General features: G+C 35.8%; 1 protein-coding gene across 2 annotated transcripts in view; it reads right to left on the bottom strand.

The window, feature by feature from the left end:
* ZDHHC14 (zDHHC palmitoyltransferase 14) overlaps positions 1-22,487 on the bottom strand; it is a 54,523-nt gene extending 32,036 nt beyond the window's left edge. The window contains exons 1-2 of one of the 2 annotated variants that reach the window (XM_081332593.1): positions 20,582-22,487; positions 7,317-7,489 (exon numbers count right to left, since the gene is read on the bottom strand). In XM_081332593.1, the coding sequence (XP_081188719.1) occupies positions 7,317-7,489; positions 20,582-20,832 (424 nt within the window). In that variant the 5' untranslated portion in view covers positions 20,833-22,487. The remainder of the gene's footprint in view (positions 1-7,316; positions 7,490-20,581) is intronic. The other variant, XM_081332594.1, reaches the window with a different exon arrangement.
* Between the last annotated feature and the right edge of the window lie 1,112 nt (positions 22,488-23,599).

Genomic DNA, 23,599 nt, shown 5'->3' with positions numbered 1-23,599 from the left:
GAAATCTTAGATTTAGTTGAAATCTAAGTTTACAGATTTCAACTAAAATCGTAGAACTAGTTCCATTGGAGCATTATGCAAAAACTGTGTTATTAAAATATAGCACTGTAGACAAGGATGCATTTTGGCTCCTTTCCTCTTCAATTTAAAAATCAACCTTGTTGTAGCTAAAATAATTTAAAGCATCATCTTCCAAAACTAGCCAACAAATATATTGCAATCTTATTGTAGCCAATTGTATTTTATGATGTAGTGGTTATATTTGCACACGTCATTTGGATGAAAATGAGCTCTAAGTGCCCTAGCCACCTATTGATCTGCACTTCAAATTAACTATACTAAAATAAGTACCTTAACTTTTGCAAAAGCAACAATGAAGGCTAATTCACCAAAGCAAGCCAAAATATTTAAATATTTGGAATTGGGTTTTTCATAGTTGTACCAAATGAAATGCATATCAAAACTATGTAATCCAAAATGCACAAACACCAATGATATCTGTATAATCTTTCCATTTCATCAGAGATGCACGGCATGTCCCAGCCACATTAAAACTTTAATTCACTGAGAACATATGCAGCTTTTGTTTGTTAGTTAGGTGGACCTATGTAGCTTTTTTTTTGCCCCTCTGGAACATGGTACTAAGTATTTAGCAGGGAGGGGATGTTTAATTATAATCAAAACAGGTACATGGATTTTTATTATTCCTTTTATCCAGGCTACTCACTGCAGATAATTCTAAATCAATATGGGGAAAACAGCCCTGTAAAAATTGCAAGAATGGATTCTCATCCATCTAATAAAGGGCTATGATCAAACACTTCTGCATTCAAGCAACATGCTAGAGATTTTGAAGCACTACCCAGGAACAGATCTTGAGTAGTCTCTTTTTTTAGGCTGCCAAGATATTTAAAATTAAACCAAATAACCATCTTTAAACTTCAGACTAGCATTATGACATTTTAACTTCTCAACACTATTTTTGAAAGCAGACACAAAAACAAAAATTCTTTCAGAGATAAAACCATCCTTGTGGAGAAGAATTCAAACAATCTCATATCATAATGCAAGGGCCCAATTTCTAATTCCTTATCTGGTGAGTAATTCAATTCTGTTTTAAGCTTAGTTATATTTTATCATACCAGTGAAAATTTCCTTCAATATGACTAAATTATATTATCAAATCTGTAAAACTAGGCACACATAACTTCCTCAATGACCCACAATTATAATTTGTTATTGTCTTGATTTTATTTATAAAAGAAACTAATCTTTAAAAATTATTAGTTAAGTCACAGAATTTTGATTAGTTATCATAATGAAGATTTTTTATCAATGATTAAATCACTATGTGTCAAAACCTGTCAATTAAACTTGAAATCCTTAAATAAACTGAAATGGTCAATTCCAAATTGCAGCACATAACATCAAAGAAGACGCAACCATTTATTACCATGAATTTATTCCGACAATATCAGTCTCCCAAGTAGACCAGATGGGGAAACACAATACAAGGAGCTAATTCTACTTTATTACAAGGCTACATTAACATAATATTGCAAATCTGAAAGTATACATGGAGATTCTCAGTCATCCAGGTCATGGTTATCCCAAAGGTGTTTTTTCAGGAGGCAACTGGACTTCCTTCTTTTTTCTTTGAAGACATTTTGCTTCTTGTCCAAGAAGCTTCTTCAGCTCTGACTACTAGATGGTGGGGAACGGAAGGATTTATATTCCTTGCAGGCAGCTGGTAATTTGCATTCTTTTAGAGAGTCGTTGAAGACATTTGGAGGACACAGGTAAACTTCCAAATGGCTTCAATGACCCTCCAAAAGAATCTAAATGACCAGCTGACTGCAAGGAATAGAAATCCTTCCGTTCTCCACCATTTAGTCAGAGCTGAAGAAGCTTCTTGCATGAGAAGTAAAACGTTGCCTCCTGAAAAAGTACCTTTGGGATAAGTCTGAAAGCCCAAATTTCCTGCTGTTTGTCTTTACCAACAGATTAGTTAGGGCAGATCCTTTCTAAGTTTTTTTTTCTGCCCTTTAATCAGTTGTGGGCTCCCTCCCCCTCCATCTTCCAAAATCATTCTCTCATTCCATTACAGACCATTGGTAAAATATCAGATTGTTATTATTTTGCACAGTAAGACAGCGACCTTATTTCGGTTATGTATATAATGAGAGATTTTTTTTAAAAAGGGAAAAAAAATCAACAGATACAGTACATAAACAAGCAACTTCAGCTATTTACCATTAGAATAAGCTTGAAATATTCCGACATATTCCTGAATATCCCTAATGACATTAAATGTTTGATAATCAATGAAATCGATGTATAGTTCAGTGCAAATATTCCTAATACATATAATTAAAAATAAACAAATAAAAAGACCCCTCAACCAATCACGACAATCAATAACATTTCCTATATGGTCAAAAAGGGAGGCTAGTCTGATTTCTGCGCGAAGGCTGGCTATTCTGAAGAACAGGCACTGCCTGTGAAAACTACTAATACTTTCTAGCTCCACCTCTTCTCCCCCCAATTAACTTCACAGAAGTGGGGAATAAATACTTGTTTTTCCTGAGATCAATTTTAACTGATATATGCAGTCCTGGAGTCAATTAGCACTAAGCCACAAATGGCTTTATGCATAAAAACAAGCACATTAAATTGCATCCAGAAGCTTATCAGGAACCAATATGAGCTCAATCATATCATATCACACATTTATAGCGAAGTATTGGCTAATTTCTCCAAACTTTGTTCTTAACACTGCCCTTTGATAAATCCTATCAGTATGTAGTTGGAAGTAATATTCAGACCTCTCTGTGCCTCTTCCTAGCCTCAAAATTGTATAATGGACAAAAACTAAACCCACTTTAGCTTTAACCTCTGCTGTTAGCCAAGAAAACAATATGTTTTTTTCCATTCTGCTCTAATGCAGTCTAATATAGTTCGTTTTAAAATTTAAAAGAACAGATGTAAGATACACACTTTCACCATATAGCATTTGTTCCTAATAACCTCAATTTCCAAGTCTCAATCTGTACTTTTATTACTTACAGCATGAATGAGGGAATGTATACTATATTATGTATATGTTCAGATCATTCAAATAAAGCACAGCAGCCACTTTGTTTGGATTCCTAAGGAATATGAAATCGTTTCCAATTAAGTGTGGGTGGAGTGTGCAAAGGCAAAAATGATACAAGCTGTAATCAGGTCATACTTGGTGTATCAATTTTAATTAGGCATGTCTGTAGAGTTGTAAGAATCAAGACTGAAGAAGCAAATTAAAGTAGAAATGTAATGTTATTTCGATATTCCAAAAAAGCACGGAGTGATTTTTGCTTATTCTGCTTCTGTAAAAAGTGGTAGATGCTAGTTGAAATGAAAGATAAAATGTGTGTCATTCATGAAACAAAAAAAGGAAATGAAAGCTATTCAACCATTTTTTTAATTATCTGAAGTAGCTTGCTTTAAATCAAATTTATATATTTGCTGAATTAAGTATTGTCTTTCCAAACGATACTTCAAAGAGGAGGAAAAAAAAGGTAAAGGTGATTTTTATAGCAATAGGACTTAAGACTTATATGCTGCTTTACAGCACTCTCTAAGCAGTTTACAGAGTCAGCATACAGTCTTGCCCCCAACCTCGGAAGGATGGAAGGTTGAGTCAACTTTGAGTCTGTCAGGATCAAGCTCCTGGCAGTGGGCAGAGTTAGCCTGCAATACTGCAGTTTAACTACTGCGCCACCACGGCCCATCACCTCTCTTTTCCACTTGTACTCCAGAAAGCTATTGAGAAACCAGGAGTTTAAGAAATAAGCAAACGTGGAAGATGGAGACTGGGTATATAAAAAAAACCTCTTGGATTTATATATATATATTTTAATTCTGAGTCTTTGCTATTTATTTTCATGTGCTTGTAGAAATGAAATGGTGTGTTCCTTTGCTGCATTTAAAATTCTTCTTACTGCATTATTGCAAAACATGTTTTCAATCTGTTAAATAAACCTTCACTTTACAACCCTATTCATTACAATCTGCAATGCATATAACACAAAGGAATAAAAATGTAGCAAGGGAACTTCTGAAACAGAATTAGAGGAGACTGAGACACTTAAGGATTAAATAAAATTCCCTTTCCTTCTTTCAGCAGCCAAAACCTTTAGATGTCATGTTCTTCATGGAAAGGAAACTCAGAATCATACTTCAGGAATATTATAGTTTTTAACATCATTTAGTCCACCCTATCTATAACTATTTCTTTACATTTTAGTTAGGAAAACAAATCCAGCAGTTCTCCAGTATAACAAATAAGCGCATGATAAAGTGAACAAAATTGAATTATGGAATGGTTTGCAGCAATATACCAAGGTCAAATATTAAAAGTGATAAAGGTAAAGGTAAAGGTTCCCCCGCACATGCGTGCTAGTCGTTTCCGACTCTAGGGGCCGGTGCTCATCTCCGTTTCAAAGCCGAAGAGCCAGCGCTTGTCCGAGGACGTCTCCGTGGTCATGTGGCCGGCATGACTAGACGCCAAAGGCGCACGGAACGCTGTTACCTTCCCACCGTAGTGGTCCCTATTTTTCTACTTGCATTTTTACGTGCTTTCGAACTGCTAGGTTGGCAGAAGCTGGGACAAGTAACAGGCGCTCACTCTGTTACGCGGCACTCGGGATTCGACCCGCCAAACTGCCGACCTTCTGATCGACAAGCTCAGCGTCCTAACCCACTGAGCCACCGCGTCCCTCTTTAAAAGTGATATAGGGTGATAAAAAAGCGTTCATGAGAAAAATTAGAATGCTTTATCAAATGGTTCAACAGTGAACAGGGAGTAAAAGAAGACTGTGTGATGTTTCTTGCTGTTTACTGTAGTTATGGATGAATGTATAAATCATGCTTTTTGCAATATTAGAAGTGTGTTGGTTGGGAACATGAACACGTATGTACTGACAACATGAACGATTTGTAGCAAGAAATAAGAATTGAGTAGGTAAGCAGAAACAAAAAGAGAATGCAAACTGTACGTAGTACAACAAAAAATAGGTAGATCAAATTAAATGGGCGCTCCATCACTGCAGGTTTTTAAGAAGAGACTAGAGTCTAGACCAGGGGTAGGCAACCTTGGCTCTTTTATGACTTTTATGGCTCTTTCCTAGGAGTTGCAAGTCCACGAGTCATAAAAGAGCCAAGGCTGCCTACCCCTGGTCTAGACAGTCACTTGTCTGAGCAGAGGACTGGACTAGAAGACCTTCAAGGTCCCTTCCAGCTCTGTTCTATTCTATTCTATTCTAAATATATGATGGAAGAGTAAAGGGTTGAAAAAAGGGGAAGTTTGAGCAAGGTGTGGTTGTAAGGAGGAAAAGATTCTCTAAAAAGATAAAGTTTTTTTAAAGAACAAAAGGTTAATATATTAATTTGTTTTTTGATGTACTGGAAACAAAGATTAAAAACAAAAAAGGCATGGAGAAGTATAGTGAATGTAAATTTAATTTAATTAGAATTTCCCCCCCCCTTTTACTTCCTGTCTTTAACCTCTTTTCTACTACGTTTTAATCTTTCTTTGCATTTGGCATAAGACTGTTTACCCTGAAACAGAATAGCAAGATGGGTATGTATGATCCTATTATTTATTAGATCACAGCTAACTATATACTCTGCAAAATCCTTTTAAGCTTCACTGCCATTTCATTCTTTATACAATTTCATGCCCAAAATAGTGTTTCATGCAATTATCTGAGATACAGTTTGAAACCATACAGTTTGGTCAGCATGGCAATGATATCTCAAACAGATATTTATGTAGATAATAAGTGAGCATTTAGAAAAGAATACACTGTTAAGTACAGATTTATATAGGATCATGGTTCCAACAACTATGAAATCTGATATTACTCTTACTTATTAATCATAAAATTTCAGGCAGCCCATATTCTTTGGCAAGCAGTTTTGTTATGTGTGTGAAAATTGCCACTTATTAATAAGAAACTGATCAAATTAATGTACATGACTATATGGTTGTAGCAGGTGCTTAGATAGGGACTTTTTTTGGCTATATATGTTGATGTCACATTTTGTTGCTGCTGTACCTTTGACTCCTGGCAACTTCTGGAGTTTTCTTGGCAAGATTTTGGAAATAGCTTGCCATTGCCTACTTTCTAAGATTGAGTCAGAGTGACTGGCTCAAGGGTCAGCCCTTCCAGATAAAGCAGACAGGAAACATGACTAGGTGAGCTAATTCTACTTTATTATAAGGCTACCTTAACAGGATCTTGCAAGTCTGAAGGTACAAACCTCTTGCCACCATTTTTAACCATCTGAACAATTAGAGCAAATCCTTCCTAAATTTCTTCTTCTGACCATTAATCCATTGGGGGCTCCTCCCTCACTTATTTGACTGTTTCTTAGGCAGCATCATTTTCCTGCCTCCCCCAAGGTCATCCACACAGTCCCCCCAAGGTCATCCAATTAGCTTTGTGACAAGAACTAGTCACAGTTTTTCAATTTCCAACCTGATGCCTTAATGGCAAACAGGCTCACTTGATGCCACATTATAAAAAATCTTATCATATTTTAGATACATATAATTATTTTAATCCCTGGCTTATTTTACATTCCAATATTTTAATTTGCTATCTGGAATCAAAACATACTTTTCAGCTTGCTCCAACATCTACACACAAGCAGCGTATATATAATCATGTGTAAAGCTTCGCTTTCAGAATTTTCTTTACTACATTTTTTAAAAAACTAAACTATAAATTAAGCCTTTTGATTGTTGTAAAGAAGACACTGAATTCATTACTTTACCAATTCATATTGCCATTTGAATCAAGTGTATTATCTGTGATCAGGGTCTACGACATAATAAAACAATAGTATAAAACAATTTTTAAAGCTATATAAAATGCACAAATTGTAAAATTAATTTAGTTGATCATTCAGCTAGCTGCACATTTTGCATAAAGTAACCGGAAATTGAGACAGATTTAGAGTAACAGAGTTAGGAATATCTGAAAGTAAAAATAGTAAGTAACATTGGTTAGATTAACTAGACCAGGGGTAGGCAACCTTGGTTCTTTTATGACTCATGGACTTCAACTCCCAGAATTCCTGTGCCAGCATGGCTCAGCTTGGAAACCTCTCCCTTTTCCCTCAGCATGGCTGGCTCAGGAATTCTGGGAGCTGAAGTCCACAAGTTATAGTTATGGACAAGTTATGGACTAGACAATCTGCCAAAATGTGGGCTTAACAACTGGCATTTAAGAGAGAGAAATAAAATGTGAAACAGAGAGACTACAACAGACCTTCTGTGTTACCTATTTGCCTTTCTAGATCTGCTGCTTCATCTGGTGTTGCACGAGGCAGGACTCCAGGATCACTAAAACTAGTACGTAGCAAGGTCCCCATAACAAAAAAGAACAGAATTGCTCCAACTGCGGGAATTGCAGGTGTAATCTTCTCAGATAAATATGGACAACTGTAAAATAAGGAAAATAAAATATTAAGAATAAGGCTACATAAAAATCAGCAAGTACCCACAACTGATCTTGCAGGTGATGGAGTAAAGAATTACTTCAAAGCCATCTATATTAATAATCATTTCAGCAAAAACTCTGAAAATCTAAGTCTGATCTCACTTTGTTCTCAGTTGTATCGTACCTAAAAAAAATTTTTTTAAAAAAAATTCTTATGCCATTCTTCCATCTCATATTGATTGAGAACTGCATTCAGGTTAAGATGCAATCTTCTGATTCAGCTATTTGGATTAATGTAGAGTAAGAGAAATGCAGAAAAGATCAGTTGATGAATAAGGAATACAGGTTGCACCCCCCTGCACCTACGTCATTTTTATTTTAATACTGTAAGTAGGTTATAAAAGTATGAGAAAATATAACATAGAAAATGTTTATTTTCAGTCTTTCACTCCCGTCTTTTGGCTTTAAAGATTACATTGGGCACAAAAAGGTGTTCAGAGCATAAGAAACATTTTTCTATTTAAGAATTAATCTATATGTTACAAAAATATTATTAAATTTAATAGTCTAAATAATTTCATTAGTTATCTTAACTGATATTTTAAAAAATATTTTAAAAACTAACATCATAGTCTTTTACACAGCATCAAAAGAATTGCAGTAAAGGGTGCAACTACTATTATTATCTTTACACTACATATATTTATACGTTAGATGGAGAGTGAGTTTGTTTCAGCTAGTGGTTAAGACATCAGGCTAGAAACCAGGAAACTATGAATTCTAACCCCACTTTAGGCATGAAAATTGGCTGGGGAACTTTGGGCCAGTCAGTCTCTCTCAGCCCATGATGTTAGGCTTGGGTGACAAGCTAGTCAGCCAATTCCTATCATAATCAAGGGATCAACGCAGACCTTGAACTTGCAGGAAAACTTTACTTATGTTTAATGTAAGAAAAAATATTATACATTAAACAGTGTGAAAATTCCAACTCCATTTCTAGAATATCTTAATTTTTGTAACTAGATTTTTTCCCCAAAATGTTAAATTAACAATATAGTATGAACTTGATAGAATACTCTCATTTACTTGTTAAACATCATATTGTATTATCATGACTGCCAGTTTCTGATGAAAAGGTCTAAAGCGATAGAACAATTACACTAATATATTGATACATACATAACAATGTGCTAGAGTTGTTTAATGCATACTATGTAAGTTGTGTCACTTGTTCCATGCTACGGGAATTACTAAATACTCCAGGAAATCTTATTTGTGGCTTACTTTGTGTTACATTACAAAAAAGGTTGAGAAAAATTCTTCCCTCTAAACCAGGGGTCCCCAACTCCCGGTCCGTGGACTGGTAATGGGCCATGGCATGTCAGCAACCGGTCCGCACAGAAAGCCCCATCTATGCGATGCAGGCAGCACACAAAACCACGCACTCTCTGGTCCATGGAAAAACCTTTCTCTGCGGAACCCGTCCCTTGGTGCCAAAAAGGTTGGAGACCTCTGCTCTAAACTAAGGAGAACAAAAAATCCTAGTGCGCATGTAACTCTAAAGAAGTAGCAAACAGGTCTTCTGGTATGCTTGACTGTTCCTGCCAGCAGGAAAAATTAAGCAAGTAAATCAAATGACATTTCTCAGCAAGCTTGCTCAATCAAGATATCCTAGAATCCTGACTTTATGTGTAAACTGACCATGGATTCACTGTAATAAAAACTGGTCAATTATGAATCACAAATATCACTGAAACATATATTTGGCTGAACCAATTTATCACTTACACATTTACACACATAGAAGTTATGCTACTATGTCTTTTAAAATAACATATGATTTAGAATATTTATTTGAACTGTTTTATCTCTGTCTGCTCATACTTAAAGTAACCCATAATTACACTAACCCAAGTATTTCAAATATAAACACCAATTAAAATTTGTTAATACCTAAGAAAGGTAAAATATAAGAATAAGACAATAAATCACAAAGCAAAATGCTCCCAAATGTAAGAGTATACTAAGGGACCTTGGAGGTCTTCTAGTCCAGCCCCCTGCTCAAGCAGAAAAACCTATACTATCTAAGACAACTGACTGTCTAGCCTCTTCTTAAAAATCTCCAGTGATGGAGCGCCCACTATTTCTCAAGGCACGCTGTTCCATTGGTTAATTGTCCTCACTGTCAGGAGGTTTCTCCTTAATTCCAGGTTGTTTCTCTCTTTGATCAGTTTCCAACCAGTTTCTTGTCCTGCCCTCTGGTGATTTGGTGAATAATGTGACCCTGTCTTCTTTGTGGCAGCCCCTCAAATACTGGAATACTGCTGTCATCTCTCCGCTATTTCTTTTTTTCTTTAGACTACCAGCCAAACCCAAGTCCTGCAGCCATTCTTTGTATGTTTTAGTCTCCAGGCCTTTGATCATCTTAGTTGCTCTTCTCTGAATTTTTTCTAGACTCTCAACATCTTTTTGGTGATATGGTGACCAAAATTGGCTGCAGTATTCAAGGTGTGGTCTTACTAGGGTTTTATAAAGCGGTACTAATACTTTGCATGTTCTCGATTCTCTATTTATACAACCCAGGGTTGTATTAGCTTTTTTGGCTGTGGCTGCTGCTGCACAATGCTGTTTATGGCAAAATGCAAATTTTCTTTTCCTGGATATCAAGTATTTGAAATCTCAGCACATTGCTTAATGTGCAAGTCAGTGATTTTATATAACAGGAAATGGATAACATGTGCAGAAGATTTATAAATATTTCTGTTTAGATAAACAAGGTCGAGTCCAAAATGAATGAATTAATCACAACAACCGTAAGTGCCAGATGTTTCTAAATGTTAATTTTGGCTATGGCATCCACGTTAGTTATGCCTAATTCAGGAAAAGGCAAACAAACTGTATCTGTTCAATCCATGATACGAAAGGACGTGAAATAAGAAGTATAGAATGGGAATTCCCTCCTTCATTTCCTTTCCTTATTTATCCTTTCTTGTATATAGTTTGTCTGTGTAAACATAATATTATACAACAACAATTTTGAACAAAAATACATGTGTTACAAATGCATTTAATATTGAGTCACTTGCTGGCACTAAGATTGTTTCAAAAGTCTTTTCCTTCAATGTTTTCTTATTTCTCTAATTAATTTTGCCAATTTCTGGGATATATATTAAGATCTAAAGGCAAGCATTAAGGTTGAGATGCTGGCAAGTCTAACTTTTCACAACCTATATTCTTATCAACAGAAAAGAACTATTTTCCAGGAAGGCTGGATATACTGATTTTAAAAAAAAATCAAATTTAGGCAAATCATATAGCTTTAATAAATGATAATGTCTTTAAGAAGACCGTGCTTCAAGTTTAACTTATAGGGCAAAACACCATTTATGTAACAAAATATTTTAATGAAATATGGTAATGAAGATACCTTCAAAGAGGTAAGAGTATTCAGGAAGGGAGATCTAATAAAAAGGACTGTTTAACAGCTAGCTGCTAAAGCAATAACTATAGGAATTTTGAGATACAGGGGGACAATTCCACAATTGCAGTTTTTAAGGGAGTGAATGACTGGGTGGAAATAAAATATTAAGAGCTTACTTATCTAATATTCTTCAAGGTATTCTTAACATTTACCAACTGCAAATAACAATGAAATCCACATTATGTGAGAGTATTTCTGGCCTTGCACAAGACTTTGTTCTGCATTTTTTGAGCCTCAATACATAAGTAAATGCCCAATTTTATGAAACAAACTTTGAAAGCAGGCTTCCAGAGAAAGGTATGATGAATTGAAAACTGCTCTAAAAAACAGAGCCAACAACCACAGCAAACAACGAAGAACTGGTGAGTAGACTAGTTCCTTGTAACGTCTCTGGATAAGGAAAGGATGGAAATTACCCACATGTGCTCCATACAACTGCTCTTCATGAGGAGACTGCGGGACAGTGGTTTTCCACTGGTTTGAGCACCAGGAGAAAATGGGATCAGCCATCCTGCTCACAACCACAACTTTTAAAGGGCACAAAGTTCACAAATCTCAGGTTCTAATTTGCATGGTCGGAAATTGTACCTTAACTACTTCTAAGCTATTAGAGACCTTTGGAATGACTAGTTTGAAAATGTTAGATATCCTGAATGAAACAAAACTTCACTTAAAAGCTTTAAAATCTGAAATAAACAACAAAGCTTTAGAAAGCTATAAATGAACTAAGGGTTCAGATAAAATTGTAACATTGGAATTTTTATAGTAAGATTTTGAAATTAATTATAAAATACAAACACCTTGTGGGAAATAGAATCTGTTTTGCTTATTACAAGACATACAGGTCTTCAAAATACTCATGACAATGCAATTATTGAAGGAGACTTTTGAAGAATGGAATCAGAAAATACAGTAGTAGCCACAATATCAACATCAATAATGATGTCAGCTTCTATATACAGACTATGTCCAAATGATGTTATTGAAGAAATGTCAGATGTAGAACAAGTTTTAAACGACAAGACAGATATAGTATCTATGCTTTAGAAAAGATGCTTTACTGATATACTAAAGAAAGTGGCTGAGGTTGAAAAAAATGACAAATAAAACTGTGACCAGGGCAATTCTTTCTTAATGGATTTACATAAGAGTGTTGTTAAGGTTTTGAAGGATAGGACAAAAAAGAAATGAAAAATAAAATCCTAGGACCTATGACAAAATTTGAATGAATTAAAGATTAAGACTATTAGAAGTAAAAGGAAGAATATAACATTGTTTATTTGAGCAAGATTAAATGAAATGTGTTACTTTTGGCTATCGTTTTGGGACTTTTTGCTGACATCAAGACTGAAACATGGATTTATTTATATATATGAGATGGGATACAGGTGGAAGATAATGTTTTTAATATTAAGAGAGTGTGAAGAGTTACTAAATTTATGTGATGAAGGTTGGAAGGCATTTCTTTATTATCTTTTTTATTCTTTTCTTTTTTCTTGAACTTTTTACTGCTATTTTATTTTTTCCTTTAAGTTTAGTTTATATTAGAGTTTACTATTACGATCAAAATTCTTAATCAAAATTTTATACACAGATATAATGAATTTTGAAAGCAGACACTCTTTTAACAAGAATGATTAATTGGAATGATTAATTAAAGTCTAAATTATTTTGTTCAAGAAAATTAAGTGTCCTTCCTGTTTGCATGTTATCAAAATCAAAAGCAACAGCAAAAGACTGATTCAGTTTCCATGACCAAATGGATACCTATCATGTCTTCCTAAAATTTTTTATCTCTTTTCCCAATAAAAGCATAAACAAAAGGCCAACATCTGGAGTCTAAATAATGTTATTATTCAGTTGAATGAATTCTTCATCATGTTTGGTACACCAGCTCACTAAGCACTACGGTAAGAGAAAAAGCAGAAAAATATGGGCTCCATTCAGCATCTTAGCACAGTAATCTTATGTTCATAAAGAATCTAAAACATATTCTGAATACTCAGACGGATGATAAACAGAGCTATGTAACATTAAAATTGTATGATTAATGAACATTTAGCTTCTAAAAGCATTTGCAATTTCTTTGGACAGTTCAGTAGTTATTTCTAGAACAAAATTTCATAAATTTCTTCTCACGATCTCTACTGACATTACAACTACTGTGAACAATAATGGCTGTACATTTGTATTAAGAAGATAATATTCTTTCTTTCTCATAAATTATGACCAGATTATAAAAATTATCCTCAGCCAATTATGCTGGCATTTCTATCAACCCGAACATAACTACCAGAGAACAAAGTATATTATATAGCTGAATAAACCTGTGAAACATTTTATTAGCAAATGTAAATCCATGCTGAAGGCATTCAGGCATTTAAAAAAAACGTAACAATTTGAATATATGCTGCTTGCATAATTATTTAGTTGTTAATACCCATTTAGGATTTGGATTGGCTGCAACAATAACTCAGAGTAAGAATGCTTTAAAACAAGTTATAGTTTACAGAATCGAATGGATAAGTTCAGTTTTGTAATTAACTACTACAAAGCCACTAAGAGATTCTAAATTTTTGTTTCCATCTAACCACATAATTGGAGAACCATGAAATGTAGCATGTAATTTTACCATTTGACTATCAATTCATACATGATTGCTGGGACACCCAATATAATGCCTGAGGGTCTCTTTTCTTGATGACCTCCAGATTCTCAGTCCCACCCATTTTTTAAGTTGTTAAGAAAAAAATTGAAAGTGCAAAGCATCAGCCTAAGGCATCATTTTCCAGAACATTTATTGGCCCCATTATGGACAAAAAACATTTATAAAAAATTGAAGTGGAAAAAAATGTAGAAGGAGGGATACAGAAGTAATGCTAGAAGGTGATAAACAGAGGAATCCTCAATAATCAGACCTCTGATAACGAGCATTTTGCCACTGGTCATACCCATGCAGCAGCCATTTTGAAATTGCATTATACAAATATTTCAAAATTACAAATATGCTGAAGAATTCCAAAGGCCACATGCAAATATGCAGCTTTAGATTATTTTCATCAATGAACATGTATTAATGGTTTTCAGTCACTTGTCTAACTGGATTCGTTTTATCTAGTTTTAAGATTTGTGGAGAACTGATCAAGTTTTGTTATATTTTTGCAGAAATATTAAAAATTTAACAGGGTCACAAACATTTTAAGCACCACTGCATAATAATATATAATTTTAATTATATTTAAGAAAATTAATTTTGTTACTGAAAGTTGTTACTAAACAACATTTCTCTGATACAATGACATGTCAGAAATCAATTACATTGTGTTGAGCACATTTATTATTTTCATAAAAGGAATACAAATAATAAAAATGGACATAAATGATGCTAAAATGGACAGCAAAATAAAAACACACACTATGAAAATGATCAGGGAAGCTGCTGGATCATTGGTTGACAGGAGACTATATAGAATATATATTGTAGTAATTTAAAGGCTATATTGAAAAGAAACCTAATAAACTCTTTCTGTTTTCTTTGCCGACATAATCTATCCATGAATGAATATCAACCGATTGCTGCACTATGATGTAATCGCATAAAAAAAATTAATCAATATATTTTTTTTAATTCCATAATGATAAATGGACAGGGTTTAGGGAGTTGACAGTGGGAGGCTGTAGTTTTACTGTGATTCTGTAAAATTTATCAGAAATGAAATATACCAACATATAAGAACCCAGTTAGTTAGCAGCATCTTGCAAAACATTATTGGTGTCATAAAATTAAGAAGGATCAGACCAGATTAGGGACGTAACAGGAAACTCCAGTGCTGAAAGCTGGACTGTGAAGTTGAAAACATCTCTGAAGAAGGCATGGCAAACCACTTCATATTGTTTAAAAAAAACCCCAACCCTATGAAGTTACAAGGAGTCAAGACTGAATTAGATTTTATCGCAAAACGTACCAAATTCAAATTAAGATATGCAATTTCCAATAGAACTTACTTCAATGTAAAGTCTATTTTCCCTCACACAAAATAAGAAAGACAAAAATTATACCATAATTCATGACATTAAACTTGAAATGCATTTAAACACTTTATTAAAAATAAGCCAACTGCTTTGCTTAATCTTTTAGTCATTTGATATTTTAGGTTTATACTGAGTTTGAAGGATAATCATTTTTAAAAAGGTAGAATAGGTAACAGTGTAGACTGCAGTTATTTTAGGTCTGAAAGAACATTAGACCATCCATCTAAACATCAGTTTGTCAATTAAATCTAATTCCTTCAAATTACCTCAGATTTCCAAAACATCTTGTTATGAAGTTCAAAAGGTCTTTGTACACAAATTAAAACTATTAATTCCAAAGTAATATACTCAATGCTAGTGGCACCATATCCCTCCCCCCAACAGGAGTAAATAAAATTTGCTGGCAAAAGCTTAATGATGTAAAAAAGTTGAACTTCATGAAGCCTCTGAAAAGAGAAAACTGTACACAGTATAGCAATTTGTCAGGAGAAGAAGGAATTTACCCTGGAAGGGAGGAACTGAGGCAAAAACTGTCTAGGTAATTCAATCTGACTATGTAATTGTAGAACTAATTTAATTATTTACTTTGTTACAGTGGAGCTCAACAATCATATAAAAAGTGTAGAATATGTAAAAAGCAGGCAACAACCCAAATAGCAATGTTGCCACCTTCTGCATTCGTACATGTCCAATGAGAATTTAAGCTGTCTTACAGTAATTATATCAATACTTTGAACAGAAACATTTCTCTGTTTTAAGAGCCATTTCCTAACTATTGTAAAAATATGGAGTTACTGGTTATATATTAGCATATTGTCCTAGATATCACAAAACTATTTGGATTGTGACCTGGATTGCAGCCGTTGTACTAGAATAACTAAAAAGAACCCATTATATACTCAACTAAATTATGGCAAAGAACAAATATTAATTGTATAAGAGAAAACATATTTATTTGGATATGAAGGAGTACTTTTTAAATGATGTTAAAACAGGTACTCACATCTACCATTTTCAAATTAACTATATGAACATATTTTTACTGTCTTTATCATTGCTTGTAAGACAGCCAAAGTTATGGTGTATGGATAGAAGTGTGTGTGTGTGTGTGTGTGTGTGTGTGTGTGTGTGTGTATACACACACACACAAACACACAAACACACACAAACACACACACACGCACACAAAACATGTTAACATCTAGGACTGTTTTCTTACCAAGTACTCTGTATCAGTATTAGCCAGGAAGCAGAGACTTAGGAAAAGGAAAGCAGTATTTAAAAATTCTGGCCTATGAAATTATAAGCTGTATCTTATTCAATATGAACAAGTCAATATCTCTTTCTAATGGTGTTATTTGTATTATATTAGATTACACTCTATATTTATTGACTGCTTTAAGGTTTAGTATATCCAGCAATATATAATCCAATCTTATCCATTCCCACATTCCTGCAGCACAGTGTGCACAAACAAGTAAAGCCCCATCCGTGGGATGCAGGCAAAACCACACACTCTTCGGTCTGCAGGAAAACCTTTCTCCACAGAACCGGTCCCTGGTGCCCAAAAGGTTGGGGACCTCTATTCCAGAGTTCTTTTTGAGCATTTCTACATATAAATGGGGCAAAGATGGCTTACCAATTAAAAGACATTGAGCTTGTCAGTTGGAAAGCTGACAGCCCAGGTTTGAGACGCAAGTGGTGCATGAAGGGGTGAACTCGTTACTTTCCCCAACTCCTGCCCACCTAGCAGTTCGAAAACATGCAAATGCAAGTAGATAAATAGATATCTTTACCCATAAACACACACCCACTCATTCATTCTTCCATTCAATCATATCCAATTAATGGAAACTGCCTGGACAAGTCCCTGCAGCTTTCTTGGCAAGATTTTTTCAGAAGTGATTTTCCATTGCCTTTTTCCTAGGGCTAATAGAAAGTGACTGGCCTAAGATGACCCAGTTAGCTTCCTTCCCAAGTCATAAAGGTAGGACTAGAACTCGGAGTCTCCAGGTTTCTAGCCTGATAACCACTACACCAAAATGACTCATATACATAGTATATGTATTTATCTGTATATTTCGTCTTTCCTCAGCAACAGCGAATTTAAAAGACACTATTCATCCACAAATGCATATGACGTTATTTAAGTCATATATTGACAAATGTTCAGTATTTTTAAAATTAAAGTTAATTCATCACATAACCCAAGATGATTAATGATATCAAAATGTCCAAAAACAAAGTTTGAAAATGTGATTTCCTTTTGTGCTTTCAATTCTTAAAGTGTGATAAAATATGCTACTATATACTAATAAAGTGCTCTATTATAATTGCAAGTTGTGTTGTACATAGTACTCTTTTAATAACTTTTAAACTGTAGAAGGAACTGGGATTTTGCATAGCAGCCTTTTAATAATGGGTCATACTTTGTGATTCCAGTCGTGCATGTTTACATATGGGCAAGGTAACTTTTAAATAATATATCAATATTTAATAATTAACATCTCGATGTAGATATAAAATTATTTATTTTGGCAGGTCTCGGTTTTCTTACCAGTGTAAGAAATACCAAAATATTCTGATTTTGAACTAATTCTTCTGGGGCATATACATGGCTCTGAACTATGTAAAAGAAGAAAAGTCACTTTAAAGTATTTGAATTCTTGCTTTCTACTTTAAAAAACGGAAATATGCAATACCTAGAATACTTCTACCTCATTAGATACTTGAGACTTTAAATAAATTTTAATAACTGTTGACAGGTTCCTTATGTACACAGTTTCAAAGTACTGTATATATCAACCCCAAGGGAAACTAGAAAAGCTTCCCCATGGTTATGTAACAAAAATACATCACAGAATTATTTCTATATTTCCATACTTTTTTTGCACCCTGTTCTTCATGCAATACTGTTTTTCCCATACTCATAAATTTTATTAGAGAATTCCCACAATATTCATAGAAACTATAATTGTAGTTGTCCAGCCATTGTACTAATAACTTTGGGGTCTGTTGTGATTGTCAGTCAAGGACTACCTGTGTTTTATTTTTCTCTTCTATTGTATAACTTTTCAAATGAATTCTAAAGAAGTTCACAAAAAAATTCTATAATGCACTCCTGAGGAAATAACTGTTTCTTTTAAACGAAAAGTATTTTTTTTCCTGCACTGTGCCTTGTTATCTGAAAAAGTAGCAACTGTTCTGAAAAACACTGAATTTTTCTCTTTGAAGGAAAAGAAAAATTAAAATGATGAATCTATGTGAAAAATAATAAGCTAAAATTAATGAAACAAATACAGCTTCCAACAGCTGAATACCCTTTGTCTTGTTTCTTTCTATTGGATCAATATAGTTTTCTGTGGATAAGGATTTGTAGTTAAGATTGCTTACACCATCATGCTTTAAGATACAGGTGACGGGGAAAAAAACCATCTGGGTGAACAAATATGTAATTATCACAACTCTATATAAATGCATCCCACCCCCAAAGAGAATGACTATCAACATATACTGATCATAAAATAATCTGGAGTAACTTTCACTAACTACTATTCAGATGGAGATCATGATCTCTGAGTTATGCAGTAACTTAGTTAGAAACGAAAAGCAGGTTGATTTATCAAAACGTTCTTTCAATAGCTTTGCCTTCTTTTCAATCACATCATTTTATAAATGAATATAAAATTGAAGACACACTATTTTTATCTATCATTACAGGATTATGTAAAAAACCCACTCACTTGTGTTTTCATTTTATAAAAAAATTGTTCCTGTAGAAAACCTCAACTGCAGGCAAGGCTATTTTTTTTCAGAACAATCCAATAATACAATTGGTACAACCCAATTGTACCAATTAAGATGCTTTTGCAGGATATAACTTCAGCTGCTACTCTTTTATGCCAAGTGTAAATAATGTATGTTTTTAAATAAGGTGAGAAAACATCATAATGCATTAACGATTCGTTAAATGGATTATCCAAAAGTAATTTCATTTAATTATCAAGATTCATAAATACAATTTCTGTATTTATCCAGAATTTCTGCTTGCTGTTAAAAAATGTATTTATATATATTGGATAACCTATATACACAGATAATCCTCGACCTATGATTGCAATTGAACCCCAAATTTCTGTTGCTAAGCAAGACAGTTGTTAAGTTAATTTTGCTCATTTTAGGACCATTTTGCCACAGTTGTTGGGTGAATCACTGCTGCTGTTAAGGTAGTAACAACATGGCTGTTAAGTAAATCTGGCTTTCTCATTGACTTTGTCAAAAGGGCGCAAAAGGTGATCACATGACCCTGGGACACTGCAACTATCATTAATGTAAGTCAGTTGCCAAACATCTGAATTTTGATCACGCAACCATGGGGTGTTTCAATGGTCTTAAGTATGAAAAATGGTCATAAGTCACTTTTTTCAGTGCTGTTGTAACTTCAAACAGTCACTAAACAAGTAGCTGTAAGTTGAGCACTACCTGTATTAGAAAATTTTATCTATTTTTATTGCAACATATATAATATATACTGAAATGTCTGCAAAGTAAATTTACAACATATTAACTTTTCTTTACTCTATTATCATGAATATAATTGCAAGATATCAAGGTTGTAACATATTGATATGTACCAAGTACATCTGGAGAAAATATTTCCCCTTTTAAAAAGGGAACCTGTACTGATAACAGCACAGAGGGAAAAACAGAATAACAGTCAAGAAAAAGGGATATTATGAAATATCTTTAGCCTAAATAGTTTTATCTCTTTGAAGAGTTAGCAACTTCAATGCAAAAACCAAAACAATCGTGTATTAGGTAGACTATACAAATGATATCCAACCTACCATATAACTTCATGGATTATGCCCATTAACAAACTATTAACCTGACTCAGCCTTCCATCCTTCCGAGGTAGGTAAAATGAGGACCCAGATTGTTGGGGGCAATTAAGCTGACTTTGTAATAATGCTGCTTGGGGTGTGTGTGAAAGCCCTAATAAGCAGGCATATATATACATAGAATGAAGGCTACTGCTAAGCTTGTAAGCCGCCCTGAGTCTTCGGAGAAGGGCGGGATATAAATGGAATTAAAAAAAAATAAAATAAAATAATATAGAACATTTTGATTAGAACGGGAGAAAAATACAGCTTCTACATTGATTGCGGAAGTATTCTCAAGCATAAATATCTAGTTGCCTTAATAGAACTTTATGAAATGTCTAATTAGTACATTCTTCGATGAAAATTAATACTTTAAAATTCTGTATCATTTTAAACACTAACCCAACATTTTATGAAGCAATAGATTAGTTACTATGTGACGTAAGACTTCTTTCCACCATAAAAAAACCAGCAAGACTTTTAAACTGGAGTTGAAATCTCATCTGTCTCTAGACCATACCAAACTGACAATTATTAAACTTCAAATTTTTCAAGAATGAAATTAAATATATAAATCATGAATGCAGTATAAATTACTTATACAACCTAGCATCAATGAGATACCTGAATTCTTGCAGAGTTCTATTAGTAAGAAACAGGTTAAAAAAAGGGGGGGGGAAATCTTTAATGGCACTTACTCAAATGCAAAAAAGAGTCCACTGGTAACCAAAATAAGAGCAAGTGTCAAGTAGAAGACTCCAGTCTGCCGTGCCATCATGATCCTTCCATTGCAAAAAAATTTGTTTCTTCCAGGGAAAATCTCCCATTTTCTCTTGGAAATGGTTTTCTTCTTATGGGGGGACTCCATGGGAGAAGAGGAGCTGTGAGTGCTGATCTGACTGTATTCACAGTCTTTCATGGGTCCTCCAACACCACCACCAGGACTCATTAATGGAGAATAAGGAGGAATCCCTCCAGCAATTCTTGCCTAAAACTTCTGAAGAAGACACTATTGGGTGTTTTATTAAAACAAGTTTATCATGGCATTTTAAAATTCCCAATTAACCGTTAAAAGATTTCAAAGCTGTCATTTATGAAATATAGGTACAGTAATCTTTCCCTTCTTCACAATTAAATAAAAAACAAAGTTGAAAGTGCATAATTATAGAATAAAATAGGAATGAAAAAAGCTTAGATATAAAAACAATTGTCAATTAAACAGGGAACTTTATGACTTTAAAGCATTCTGTCTTCTGTTTAAGAAACTGCCCAGTTTTACTTCATGTTTCACTTTTATAGTACTTGGGTCAGGTTTGGGGCAAGCAGTTTCTAAGCAAAATCCTCCTCAGAAAAATTTCTAAAAATTTTTAAAAATAGAATTTGTATGAACTGTTCTGAACAATAACCAACTCTAAGTTCAGCAACTGAAAAACAAACTACGATATCCAATTTTCCCTCACTGTGGTCTTTTTCTTCTTCCAACGGGCAAGAGATTAGTTCCTACTTTTTGTCATTATAAAAGGCCATTTCAAACGCAAAATAAAAATGCGGTCAGTGCCATCCCTGGAAAAAGATACCAGAAATGGCATGTTTCGAGCCAGTCTTCATTTTTTTTTATACGCCACTATAAAAAATATGCCAATTTCAAAGGAGAAAAAGTGCAGAAGCAAAAGAAAAAAATAAAGCTGTTCTCAGGCCACTTTATTATTGATTCAGGCTGTCAGGCAAAAAAAAATATATATTTTCCAGTCTTAAAAGGTACTGGCTTCTACTTTTCTCCTCCGAGCCATTGGGAGACCCCCAAACTGCAATCCTAGTCCCGTTTTCCAGGAAAACAACAGCAGTAGCAACAACAGGAACCGTCCAGGAAAACGGCAAAGAGGTTTTGGCGTTCTGCTTCTAACTTTATCTGGGTTTATTCCCTGCAGCCAGCCCCCGTTTCCCCTTTCAACGCCAAGGGGAGCGGAGGTGTGAGGAAGAAACCACCTGAACCACAGCGGCCGTCTCGGGACCAGCAGCAGCAGCCGCCGCCTCTCCCGTCGCCTTCTAGGATCCACGCGGCCCCCCCACTGGAAAAGCAGCTGCAGGCGAGAGAAAAGAGGCGATCCAGCGTTCACACGCAACCGCTTCGTGGCTCCCCGCGAGAAAACACGGCCAACGTTAAGAGGAGGCGGAAGCAAAGGCGGCAGCTTTTCTTCGGGAACGCTCCTGGAGAGAAGCGCACCGGGAGGGTGGGAATCACTCAGCACGGCGGTGGCGGCGGCAGGCGCAAGCCCGGTGGCAGCAGCAGCAGCAGCCGCCGCCTCCGCCTCCCCTTCCGCGGCTCCTGCCTTTCAGTTTCATTGTCAGCCGCTTGGGAAGGCGGCGGCGGCGGCTGCGGCGGCTCTGCCCGTGACCTCGGTCTTGGCCGGGGAAGGCAGGGCGGCTGCTTGCGCGCGTCTCCCACCGCCTACCTCCGCACGGCAGGGGCAGCCTCCGATCGCTTGATTTCCTCCACCGGTTCCCCCTTTCCGTTCTCTCGCTCGCTCCGCGCCCTGTCCTTTCCCTTCCCAGCGACAGCAGAGGCCGCGTCGCTCGGCCCGGCGCGCACACTAGCCGAGCCGCTCTTGCTCAGAAGCCGGCGACAGCGACTCCCCAGCGCCCCACGCGGCCGCCGGAGGAAGCGACTCTTCCTGCTGCTGCTGCCCTTCTGGCACTCCGCCTCCCGCTTCTGGCTCTCCGCTCGCTCGCGCGTTCGCCCACCTGCGGATCACGGGACGCCAAAGGAGAAACCCCGCCTCTCCGCCCCCGCCAGCTACCCGCGCTGAAGCTCAAAGTGCCGCGCCCTCTGTGGCCGGCGCTCTGTCTCCCTAACCCAGGGGTAGGCAACCTCGGCTCTTTTATGACTCGTGGACTTCAACTCCCAGAATTCCTGAGTCAGCTATGCTGACTCAGGAATTCTGGGAGTTGAAGTCCACGAGTCATAAAAGAGCCGAGGTTGCCTACCCCTGCCCTAACCCTAAACACTCCCCCTCCCTCTCTTTTGCAGCATTCTGGGAAATGTATGCCTGGCCTTTTTTTTTTCTCCCGCGTGGGACGGCGAGATACGTAGGGAGAAAAAGGGAGAGGGACGAAACTACATATCCCAGAATCCTAAATTCATTTTCCTCGTTCCTCCCTCTCCAATCGCCTAGCAATGTGATCTGGGCGAGGAAAGCAGGCATGGGGACAGGAAAAAGATGAGGGATTAAAGGGGAAAACGAAAGGGAGGCGGGAGATAATCGATAATTAGTCGAGCGATAGTAATAGTTAGCTCTTTCTAAGTACTGCCAGTTTACCCAGAAAATGATCGCTTTTAATTTATTTGGAGGTTTCCGTTGGACTGAAAATTACCCAACTTGTCTGAATATGGAAGTTGTTATTCATCGTGCCTGTTGGAGGGTTCCGGAACCTAGGTCAAAACACCAGCTTAACTGAATAAATTGAATTGTGTCAATTCTGTTGAGAACCTACAGTTTTTAATCCTATGTATAGTGTATCCTTTCAGTTTATTGTTATTTGCTTTCGAGTTTTCTCCTCCCCACGGTTCTGTTATTCCCATAGTCTTTCCTGTTATAATATGTTAATTTTGCCATTTTCTTTTACATTGCAACTTTGCCCACACTTTTTAATATTTACATTACATTTTGAGCCATGCTAACGCCCACACAGATTACCAAAATGTCTTCCAGAAAAAA

This window comes from Vipera berus, assembly GCF_964194415.1.
Source record: "Vipera berus genome assembly, chromosome: 1".
Taxonomy (NCBI): domain Eukaryota; kingdom Metazoa; phylum Chordata; class Lepidosauria; order Squamata; family Viperidae; genus Vipera; species Vipera berus.
This window is presented reverse-complemented; position numbering and strand designations above follow the sequence as displayed.